The 12,587-nt window shown below is 41.3% G+C and overlaps 1 protein-coding gene across 2 annotated transcripts; it reads left to right on the forward strand.

Moving 5' to 3' along the window:
- The first annotated feature begins 4,688 nt into the window (after positions 1–4,688).
- Positions 4,689–12,141, forward strand: LOC101851569. Of its 2 annotated transcripts, none has more exons than XM_005095507.3 (2): positions 4,689–5,251; positions 10,255–12,141. In XM_005095507.3, exons 1-2 carry the CDS (start codon positions 5,170–5,172, stop codon positions 11,976–11,978), a joined length of 1,806 nt encoding a protein of 601 aa, XP_005095564.1. In that variant the 5' UTR covers positions 4,689–5,169; the 3' UTR covers positions 11,979–12,141. The 2 variants fall into 2 exon arrangements, with proteins under 2 accessions (XP_005095564.1, XP_005095565.1); XM_005095508.3 differs by lacking the exon at positions 4,689–5,251 and adding an exon at positions 7,640–8,579.
- Positions 12,142–12,587: the final 446 nt, after the last annotated feature.

Below are 12,587 nucleotides of genomic sequence, written 5' to 3' on the forward strand. Positions count from 1 at the left end.
TTGATTTATGTTACTGTTGTATTGTATTGTAAAGTGCTCAGAGCCTGTGTACTTTAATCGGGTTTGAACGCTATCATAAATTTCATTTTTTTTTTTTCCATAACATTTTACAAAATAAACCCACGGGCATGTACTCACACAAACAAATATATGCATGCAGACTCACAAGTGCGTACGTTTCCACATATGAACTTCATATACCTGTTTTGACTGCAAGGCATATTATTCCATTTGCCAAGAAAAGTAAAAGCTACCCAGTGCTCACACCAAATGTATTGGTTAACCTAGACAGAGAGTACCCCTGAATTATGGGTATCGGTATATGTAGACTCTTATTTTTTTGTCTGTTTCTGTTCCTTCGGGTTTTGGGGGGGGGGGGGGTTCTGTTCTTCGCTATCTGTGATAAAGATGATGTACTTCTCGTAGCAAAATCATGTCAGATATCTATCTAGTTGTTGGCTTCAGCAGTGGCAAAGTGTAGATATAACTTGGATGTCTCGGTTGCTCCACAAAGAATGTCACTTCTCTAGACTACCCCAGCAATATTACACATTTTCTGCCCCGTTGCTATTGTCGGGGGTTTCTACATTTGCATCCCTAACCGCAAAACAACAAATTCCCATTAAAACTTAACTAATGTATCAGACTTTTATATTGTATCATCTGAAATGAGCTAACAGGGCCCGAAGAAATTATACAAAGTTTTCTGTTTTACTGAAAAGAAGAAAGGAGTTTCATGTACATTATGTATTTTGTCTTCTTCCCCCCACTATCCCGTCTAGTTTGTTTTTTTCTGCCATTGTCTATTGCTATTGAGGCATTTGTCGTCAAACGTCGTGTGCTGAGAATGTTTTTTCTCTTCAGGGCGCATTTATTCTGTTTGTTCATTGTTAACCTGTTGCAAACATCTATGCTATGCTATAGAGAATCATGTGACTTTTCTGCCAGCTACTGTTGCGCTTTACCCACAGTTATGGTTTGTGCTGGTTTTTTTGTGTGTGTGGGACGCTGTTGTTTTTTGGGTTTTTTTCTTGAGTATGTGTAAGTAGTAAGTGTCCCCAGGTGGGTGGTTGGTGGGTGCTGTGGTGTGGTTTTCTCCTTCTTTCCTATCATCAAACATCTATCATGCTTATCTCTCCTCTTTCTTTTCTTTGTATGTTACTAGTAACTCGTCTAATCTTCAGCACTTATATGATGTATTTGGGTTGCAAGTGCTGTAAAACTTTTATTAAATCGAAAAGTTTCCCCAGTTTGAGGCAGTAAGGTAGTTATTGTCAGTGTCACAATCAATCCATGTAAGTCCACTTGGGTACTTTTTTTCTAACACTAGAGTTTAATGTTTTTGTTGTGTTGTTCCTATCCAGGAATCGTGAACAGGAAGAAAATTGTAAGCCTTGACCATAGCATTAAACTGCTTTTAGGTGACGTTGAAAGGTGCGTCTTAGATAGAGCTTTGGGGGAGTGAAAAAAATAGAAAATTTTCAACATTTGGACTTAAATGGATCGCTTGCGACAACGACAATATGGAGTGTCGAAAAAGTCCTTCTTCATGGGATTGTCTTCTGCCTCAAGGTTTACTACTGTCTTCTGTGTGTGTGTGTGTGTGTGTGTGTGTGTGTGTGTGTGTGTGTGTGTGTGTGTGTGTGTGTGTGTGTGTGTGTGTGTGTGTATGTGTGTGTGTGTGTGTGTGTGTAGAGATGCAAGTGGCTTGTTGGTTGACTGAATTATTAGATCTATACTATGTATAAATTTGTATGTGTTTCTCCTATGACCGGGAGTTTTTGAATGCCTGGTTTGAGTTCTTTATTTTCCGTTTGCGCCCGGACGAAGATTGTACCATTTTTTTGTCAGTTGGCCATAATGTCGGAAAGCCCATGTCAAGTTTTCATGGCATGTCATAGTCTTTATTAAAAACAATTTTTTTTTTTTTTTTTTTTTCACCCCCAAGTAGAGCTTTGAAAGAACACAACTGTAAACTACTATAATATTAGGGTTGGAGAGCTTACATGGGGTGGTGGGATTTGCGCCATGTTTTTGCTTTAAAAATCTATAATAAGGTGTGCATTCAGGGATGAGGCGAGGCTGCCCGAGGATGAAGAAACATATCACGGGTTATTGTATAGAGAGGCACACACAGTTCCAGGGCCTTGGTCCAGAGATGGGCTCAGTGTTAGATGACAATCTTTGATACAGTGGACTCCACTTGTCAAATCTGACGTAAGCTGACAAACCGCCTTTTTTTCCATTTTGGCACCAACTTTTTTTATTTGCTAAATTGAAAGAAAGCCTGATCAGTTACCCTACTTGTGTGAAAAAAATCGAATTGAAGCTTTGACTAGTTTTTTTAATAAATTAGAATTCAAATTTCGGAATGACTATTTTTAAACGATTACGCTGACAAAAAAACCCTCTTTTTCTTAAAACTTCTTTGGAGGAAAAAAAGGCGTTTTGTCAGCTTACGTCAGAAATACCTTTATTTATGAACTACTAAAGTTCTCTCTCTCAAAACTTCCCAAAGTAAAGAATTACCTCTGTCCTAGTTTTATTGTTCTTATGGGTTCTTGATAATGTAATGATAGATATATATATATATATAATATACGCATGTATAACTAAATAACTTTGTGTAAGATAAACTTTAAAAATCTCATCACAGTTAGTTTATTAAGAACGAAATCCACATTACAAGTATTTTTTTTCTCCTTTATCTACAGTAGTTAATATAAATATAACCTTTCTTAAGATAAACTTTTAAAAATCTTATCGCAATAATTTTAAAAATTAAGAATGAAATGCACACTACTGTACAAGTACTACAATGTATTTCTGTTAAGAGTAAATGGTATTCTGCTGAGTTCAGCTTGAGGTTTCTGGTGTCTGATCGTGAGTAGAAATTTGTAAGGTTTTTCTTCGCGTACTGAAGAAAACTGAAGAAAGGTGGTGATGTAGAGTGGAGTCAGTAGATACTAACCAACAAACACTTCTCCTGCGTTTTGACACCTTCTAAAGATGCTAGTGGCTACTACAGCAAAAAGAATGTTTATTTCTCTAGTTTACTAGTAAATTGTATAGAGTAATGTGTTTCTCTTCAAGATCAAAAGAATTTGGCTTTGTGGTATTTATTAAACCATCACATGTAAGAACTTAGTGATTCATACTGTACTCTTTTGAAAGTGAACACAAAGTTATTGAAACGAAATCGTTTCTAAGCTTTTGGTCGTAGGAGTCTGAACCCCAAAAAATGAATTTGATAGTTTTGAAATATTATCCTCATGTGTCGTAGAGCTAATGGAAAAAGAAAAGAAAAGAAAAAGGCAGTTTCTTCATGGCTATACAATGATGACGTAACAAAGCAATAACGTGATTACAGTAGTAGGGATAGTTTACTGTTACTGCTCTTCTCAATAAGGTAATTTCTGGTGTTTTTTTAAATGATTATTTCTTAGGTTCTGTTGATATATATATGACAGGTGAAAGTGAGTCTGTATTTCTCACTGAAGTGTGTGCTCTTGTGCATTGTAAGTTATGACGAATGTTAAAGACTGGATTGATTTCCACAATAAACCACCATGTGAAATGTTGCTCACTGCGTTTTCTTCTTCTTGTGTGCATGTGTGTGTGTGTTTGTGTGTGTGTGTGTGCGCATGTGTGTGTGTGCGCGCGCGCGCGCGTGTGTGTGTGTGTGTGTTCCACATTGTGCTTAGCTCTTGCTGTTGCCATGTTTGTGAGCTTCAATTATTTTTTTGCGTCATATAGGTCCCTTTTTGTAACCACATGCCTTGTGGGGGGGGGGGGGGGGGGGTTGGTACAGATTTTATTGTTGTGTGTTTTATTCCTTTTTGAGTCTTTTGTGACTACAGTGGGAAATTTTAATGGAAACGTTGCCTTTGATGTAGTGGCAAGGCGCTTTGCCATCGCATGCAGGAGACCCAAGTTCGATTTCCAAGTTAGGAGGTGGGTCACTGGTGGTTGGTGGGTGCTCTGGTGTGGTTTTGCTCCTTCTTTCCTATCAAACGCTTTTTATATTTGTTACTCTCTTGTAACACATCTTATCTTCTGCACTTATATGACCTTATAGTGTTTCAAGTGCCGTGAAACTTACTAAGCTAAAACGAGTTGGGATAATTTTTTACCGAGTATCTGTCTTTCTGCTGGGTTGTTATATATATCCCTCTCAGCCCGGGTTGGCACTGACAGGTGTGGTTGAAGCCTTCCTCCCAAATGATCTAAGTAGTGTTAGTTTAGTTTTAGTAAGGTTTTACGGCGCTCGCAACTGCATAGGGTCATTGTGAGAATGTGAGCGGCTCTGAGAAAACCCGTCGGAAGGTGCGAGAGCTACTCTGAGATATCGCTAAAAATAGGCCCTGAACTTCATTTTTATCGAAAACGAAATTATATGAAATTCAGAAAGATAGACCATTTCTACATCATATGTTTTAAGAAATTTGCTCAAAAGGGATTGGAAATATTTTAAAATAATTATTTTTGAGGACATATCGTCGCCGTATTACGCTGAATTCTTAGACAAACAGGGGGAATATTTACTCAATCGGATAGACACTTCTTTCCACGGGAACCCTCACATATTATATACCAAAAGAAAGAGAATTAATTTTAATTGCCGTTTCGGGAAAACCCAGTGCGCATGAATGTGTGAACATTACAAATAGTTCTGTGAGTTGCGCATGTTGTAGTTTCACAGGTTTCACTTCTGAAATAGTATTTGTCATGAATGCAGTTTAACATCTAATGTACCATTTCCTGCCGTTCAAACCAAATATGAACTGTTCCTTATTGACTTTAAGTTCTTTGTTCTGCTCTACGAAGTGTTTTTTTCCGAGTTTACTGTAAGTAAACTGATTGTTTTCTGTTTCCAAGTGGTCGAGCGCTTTTGTTTACATAATTTAATTGATTCAAGATTGCGGATCGATCAGCTGAGTGGCGTACATACATTGTGTTTCATCGATGTGGAACGATCTCAGTCGGATTGGAATGAGACAAATCACAGACGAAAATGAATTGGATGAACTGATTATTGATTATTTCAATGCAAGACCTATTGATTGTGAAGACAGTAGATTCTAGTTTGGAGGAGGAGACACATGATGAACCAATTACGATGACGACCGTGGCCGTGACACACCCACACACACCCACACCCCCCTGCTCATGACCATGATATGGAATCTGGAACTTCATGAAGAAGAAGTCCTGATTCCTGTTCAACCAATTGGCATAACATCATCAGAAGGTAAGCAAAGTTTACCATACCCGCAGTCTCAGCTACTATACTAGTCCTTATAATTATCAGCTAGATTCTAGATTAAAGAACTGCGTATTCTTCTAGATTCTATCCTACCTCTAGCAGTGTATTAGAATTGGAGGAGCTAGATCTAGATCTAGATCGACTAGATCTATCACTATACGGTAGCTTAACTCTTGGAACGAGACCAAGTCTGTCAACGTTATTTTAGACTTAGAATCTAGATCAAGATTGTACTAGACTAGACTAGACTAACTAGACACTTGACTAGATCTAGTCATCGTGCCGATGGTGGGTTGTCATCGGAAACCGATGGTAAGTCGGTATCCATCATCGTGCCGATGGTGGGTTGTCATCGGAAACCGATGGTAAGTGGTATCCATCATCGCGCCGATGGTGGGTTCTCATCGGAAACCGATGAAGAAAACATATTTTACCACGAGTAGTGGTTGATTTAAAAAGTCCTCATGCAAACACCCCCACCTTTTGGCAAAAGCTCATATCTATTCTGAATACATACTCTTTAATTATTTGACTTGAAAAGAACCAAGAAAAGAGAGATGCTGCACTATCGCAGTGATGATCTGTCACAAACTTGTCGTCACATGAAAGTGAATTTCTTAAACTGAGTAGGTCCATATAAAAATACAGCGATGCAAAACGAAAACAAGAGGTGACAGAATGATGGACAAAAATTCTGGCTTCTTGTTGCAAGCTGTCAACTGTAAAGGGATCACGGAGCAAATTATCCTCAATTGGTGATCATTAATCACTGGTTTGTTTGAACTAATAGTGGTCATTTAAATACAGTGGTGTACAACACTATAAATTTCATTATATGCAAGCTGCACACCTTTAAATCGCTCTCTTTTAATTTCTGTATCTACAGACGAGGATGATGCCTTAGGGGTGGCCTTCATAGAGAACGTGACAGTGACAGCCTTTGTGGTGCCAGAAGGTAAGGGTGTGGAGCAGACAGCTTTGCGAAGTTGAAGGGCCTGAAGTGCTTCTGCAAGCTCAATGATGGCCTGCCTTGCGACAGCCAGTTCGAATCAACTGCTTTTGACGACCTGCGTTTGTCTTTTGCTGGTATGACACGAGAGGAGCATAATATTTTTTTGACGCGTTTTTACGTAATTCAATGATTTACTGTTGTAACATAAAATCAGTCATAACTTCACATAGAAGAGAGGTATTTCTCTAAAATAAAAAGCAAACTGTTTATTTGCTTCTATGCATTGTCATCATGGAAAATGTGTTCCCAAAGTAAGCAAAACTTTAAAACCTGTTGTCTCAAAATTTGACACTCGAACTCCTGTTCGCTTTAAAATGCCATAACTTTTCACAGAATGCTCCAATTGCTTTCAAATAAAGTGCAAAATGCTCGGAAAAGATGTGTCTTTTAAAATATGCAAAAAAGTTCATTTTGAAATTTTGCACCTTGTGAAGGGTTTTCTCAGAGCCACACACTGAGCGCCAAGGGGTGGATATCAACAGAGAAGTCCAAACGGGGAATCAGGCTTACTCTGCTCACCTCTCTTGCCTCAACAGCACAAAGTCTACTTCGGCTATCAAGGCACCCCGGAAATAACAGTTCACAAGAGTGTGACAAATACACAAGAAGTAGAGGGAAAATGACCATATTCAGGATGAGGAAAGAAAAAGCAGCAGTTCCCTAAGGCCGCCTATGTTGTTCGGCACAGTATGAGCATGACATCGATAAATCAGCCCATTTACAATTCTGCTGCGCATAAGAACTAAAGAACATGTTGGTAACTCCCCTTTGGGAATGACCTAAAGTCTAAAGACACTTCAGTCAGCAGCACTGCCCTGGTTGGGGGGGGGGGGGGGGGTGTAAGTAGTTTTGTCTGGGGCGTAAACCCTACCTAAGTTTAAAAGAGAAAACACTGAAGTGATGGACTCTGAAGTCCCCATTTATTAAAACATTTAATATATATATGTAATAATTACATATTAGGCCACCACAAGTGTCTGTGGTGAAGCAGTTAGGCTTTTTGCCTTGGTATGCAGAAGATAGATGTGCGTTCAATTCCCGAGTGGAAGTTTTCAACACTTTTGCGGTTGCATAAGAGGTGGGATCTCCAAATTTGATATATCTATCTCAGATAGAGCCGAATGAAATGAGCGGAGAGACTTAAAATCTCCTCCCAAACAACCCAGGTTGAGGATGCCCAGTTAGTGATTCGAACCCGGACCATTTGCTACGTTATCCAACATAATAGCTACGCAGCGATACAAGCGCGCCGCCATAACGACGTTGATACCCCCCCCCCAAACAAAAAAAACAGAAAAACAACAACAACAGCAACGAACCCCCCCCCCCCCACACCAAAAACAAAAACAAAACCACAAGCTCATTATCCACAAACAAGCTTTAAATAATTGTTTCGTTAACACCTTTTCTCTAAAAAAAGCAGAGGTACATCTACTATTTTGAAGTAAGATTTAAACTCAAACTCAAACCACACCGGTTAAACTGTGTCGTTGTGTCGGGTAGACTTCTTCTAGATGGCCCCATATGCCTTCCTCGAAGGTCGTCAAAGACGGCCCCCCTACCTGAGACAAGCTTGATAAGATAAGGTCGTCTCGCCCCCGTCCCATATATATAATAATATGCCTTTCTCCAATCCGTCATGGAAGCTGCAGGCCAAGCAGACCTGGTGATGGTGACATCTGTTCTGACGGAATTGCTGTTCTAGCATAATGTTTATAACTCGCTGCAATAATTTTGGTCTTTTGTGAAAGCATTTGTCTTTTTGGGATTTGTTTTTAAAATTTTTTAAAGAAAAAATTACTGCCTTTTATCGAGTATCAATGCAGTGAGTAAATAACATCAGACTGCTTATTCGGCAAGTTTTCAGAAAATATACAGGCGTATAATATAATAATAAATAACTTAATGTTGTTTATCGAGCATACCACATGTACTTTTATGCTAACCGGTAGCCAATAATATAACAACACGTTCTTCAGCCATAAAGCGAAAGTTTGTTAACGACCAGGCGCTCCTTTAAGTATGTAAATCAACCGCTTTTGTTTGTAAATGTTTAGTGTCTGTTTTGTGAGTGAGTTTTGCGAGATTCACAAATTATTGGCTCAACTTTTTCTGGCGAATGATGGGGTACCTTTAGAATTTTCATGCACGTTTTTATTTCGGAACACACGATCCTGTTTTGAATAATCAAGGATCGTTAAAATGTGTGTATATAATATGAACCGGGGAGGCCTGTTACTTTGACTGTGCATTCCCGCACATCAGCCAGTTGACTACAGCTCGTTGGACCCAGCGTATCAGGTAACTCTCTTCATCTGTTTCATCTTTCTACACAGCTGATACTCTTGGAGGTCCATGCTTCTTCGCTTGGCTACCCTTGAATTGCAAAGTTGTATTTGCTCAGAACCCATTTGTTAAAAATGTTGACTTTAAAAAGTTAGAGTTTCACAACATGCCAAGCTTTTTTCGAATGCAATTCTTTGAATAACTTGATAACGACTCCTAATAATATTACGGTTTTAATAGAGCAGAATATAATATAGGACATAATTTGGTTTCTGGCAGTGACTCAAACCGGCTAAAATTTTCAGATATAACTTTGTAATTCTAAAGTAGCTAATTATCAATATTTAATTTTATCACATGTCTGACTTCTTCAAGACATTGTCCGTTCACCGCAGACTGTAGCCTTTCAACAATGACGCCCATTGTTCTGTCTGCTGTTCACCGTATCCATAGGCTGTCCCCGTCGTTTTAGTTTTATGCAAGGAAAATTATGAAATTAGGCACACTGGGCCCAAAAATGTGAAATTATGGGATTCTGTTAATTTTAACAAAGAATGATAAAGGAGAATAGTCAGAAATTATGCAAAAAATGATCAAATTTTGTTAAATTATGCGGGGTGCATAAAACCACGGGGACAGCATAGGCCCTATTAATATGTTCCCAACTGTCTTCTCTCAGACGTCATCTTGCCCCATTCTTTGTGCTCTTCCGATGGAACTTTATCTTATTGAATTCATCGGGCGTCTTTTTGACTGTCTGTTATTCTTCTTTCTATCGATATCACCAGCCCAATCCATTTTTTGTCCGAGCATTAATTTGGGGATCTCTGCCATTCCTGTTTCTTTTGTATTTTTTTTGTTTTGGTTTGTTTGTGAGGTGATGTATTTGATCTTGTACTCTTGTGCCCTGATTTGCTGTGAACTAATAAATTAATACTATACAATGTACATGATAAAGCCAGCCATACTGTGTCAGTAGGAACCACAGAACACACGACTGCATGACTAGCCGTTGAGTAACTATGGTATCAATGCAAGGGAAACTTATGGGATTTTGAGACGTCTGACAGCTTTTGTATTTAATTTGTTTTTATGTATATTATATATTTACATGTATTATATATTCACTGATATTTCATTTCAGCGTTACACTCAGCATCTCAGTCTGTTACGTTAATATCTTAGATGCGCAGCAACCCCAGAAAATCGCTTCAGTTTGTGTGTGCAATTCAACTTCTGAAGAATGAAAGGTTATTTAACATTTACATAACCTCTTTCCAGTCTCATATGCAGCCCAAAATGTCGAACGATTGTGTGTACCATTTTGTTTTGTAAAACTGGAATAGAACTGGAACTGGATTCCTGACAGCCGACATCCTGTGGTGTAGAGGTTAGGTGCTTCAGCGTCGCACACAGAAGACCCGAGTTTGATTCCCCTGTGGGGAAATTTGTATCGAGTAAGCTAGCTCTGTCTTTCTGCTGGAATGTTGTATTCCCTCCCCCCCCCCCCCCCCTCAGTACGGATTGGTCCTGACAATCAGGCAGGACCGGAAACATGCCTCCTAAAAGGTCTAATTTGGTGTCGATAGGGGTGTAAAAAATAACCCACCTACATATATATATATATAAAACGAACATACATAACAGTAACAGTAATGAGTAAGATATTGTCTGACTGTGTCCTCCTCAGTAATGGCGGTTGACATCCGCACCTCGTGTTGTCTGCTCCTGCTTCTCGTCGCCTCGAGCCAGGCAGCCTGGTGTCGCAACGAGTATTGGACTGGGATTTTCAACAAACAAGGTTTAGCCAAATGCGAGGACACAAAGCACGCCTACATGCAAGGCATCCACCGGCTGGCCAAGGGTTCCCCTGACGGCATCTCCTTGATCGACCAAGTCGGCTGCTGCTACGGCACTGTCCCCTACACGTACGACTTCTCCCAGGTCTACTACGCCGACTGGACCAAGAGTTTCGATGCCAACAACCGATGGAACTCCTGTCCTCGTGGTTACTTCGTGCAAGGTCTCTACAGAGACAAGGGCACAAACACGCTGCAGGACATCGCAGAAGGCCGGTGCATCAAGCCAGCCTCTCACCCCTACAGATACGGCGAGTGCTACGACCTGAGCCTTAGCTCCTTGTTCGACACCGAGGGCTGGCACAGATGTGACGACGGCTTCTTCATCACCGGCATGTATCGCGGAGGCTGCAACGAGCTGCACTGTCTCAAGACGCTCAAGTGCTGCACGATGGCGCCTCAGCCCCAGGTCGTCAACTCCCTGTCGGCTGCCAAGGTTATGGTGATGGACAACACCATGTCCGATATAGCCAAACTGGCTGACATGTTGGGCTACGGCTGGTGTGCCGGATGTCGCGCGGCGTACGTCGGAGAGGACTTCCGCAGAGACGGAGACAAGTGGGTGGCCGACAAGAGAGGGCCCTGTACCGGGCACAAGGCAGATCACCGGCTGTCCATGGAGTACGGGGACTGGAAGTTCGCCATCAAGGAGATGGTCTTTGGCGACCCAATCATCCAGGAGCTGCAGCCCGAGGCTATCGACACAGGCATCTTGACCAACGACTCCCCGAACGTCGTGACCCACGAACTGGAGCGAGGTACCGAGGTGACCCGCACCGTGACCCACACCACCAGTTCAGAGTGGAAACACTCGGAAGAACTTGGTATTACAGTGGGCTACAGCCCGCCCGACGCAACAGGCGGTTTTAGCGCAGAGTCCAGCTTCACTTTCAATTACGAGTCGACTTCCTCGACAGAAGATGCTAACGGTCTTGAGCAAAAGAAGAGCTTCTCTGTTAAGCAGAGCACCAAAGTCAAACCCAAATCAGCCGTCAAGTGGACCATGATCCTGTCCAAGACACGCCGCACCGTGCCCTACACCGCTAAGGTTGTGGTTCAATTCTCCACAGAGCTCCAAGGCTTCTTGCGATGGGGAGGAGGCGTCAACGGCGACACCACCAACTTCCACAACACGCACAAAGGCAGCGGAGACAGGCCCACCTTCAACTACAAGTTCGGCTCCCCCAAGACGCCTTTCTACGAGGCTCTGAAGTATCAGAGTGACACCATGCAGTACCCGTGGCTGTGGGCGGACATGGAGGCGAGGTACTCCAACGCCCGGGAGCTCATTGAGAGCCTGTCGGACGATGGGCGCTACGAGTTCTTCCTCACTGGCAAGTTTGACGACATCAGCGGAAAAGACGTGCAGATCAAGTGGAGCAAAGCAGGCAGCGCCCGCAGACGCAAGAGATCGTCTGATAACGGGATCACCCAGGTGGTGGCCAAAGAGGGAGCTAACGACCCACCGGAAGTGTTCCCACCCCCTCCCGTGGTGAAGAAAGACCCCGTGGTCAAAGTGGACACTCTGAACGAGATGCCCATCCAGGGAGACTGAGCTATAATGGACTCCCCTTTTACTGCGCTCTAGGGTTGTTGTTTTTTTAACGTTACTTTCAACTCTGAAAAGTCGTCAAGTTTCTTGCAAACGTCAGTATCATAAACCATGACTGCGATTGTTTCGAAACAATAAACTCTGTTTCTCGTATCGATTTACCTCAGAATTTTGTATTTGAATTTGCACTTCTTTCTGTTCTTTTTATTTTGATTTCATCATCTCTATTTTTACCTCTCTATTATTTTTTTCCCGGCCTCTGTTACCTTACGAACTTATGGAGTCGAGGAGAGAAGCAAACGTCTTTCTGTTGTTTGTGTTAAATGTATCATGTTGCACGGCCATTTTGTTTTTGTCTTTTGTTTTTTCTACCCCACCCCACCCTGTATTATAACCGTATGTTCTTGGAGCATCCTCTTCTAATGTATCCATTTGATCTCCAAGAGATGCTTAATACTTTAAAAATCTTAACCGCTTGGCAGTAGACGACAACAGCAAGAACTTACAGAATCACTGGAAAAAAATTAATAAATCATAAAACAAAAGTATTGTCATTGCCAGGGAAACGAAAATACATTTGAAATTGTTTCGTCCTCCCCCCACCCCCCCCCC

This window comes from Aplysia californica, unplaced genomic scaffold (assembly GCF_000002075.1).
Source record: "Aplysia californica isolate F4 #8 unplaced genomic scaffold, AplCal3.0 scaffold00105, whole genome shotgun sequence".
Classification (NCBI taxonomy): domain Eukaryota; kingdom Metazoa; phylum Mollusca; class Gastropoda; order Aplysiida; family Aplysiidae; genus Aplysia; species Aplysia californica.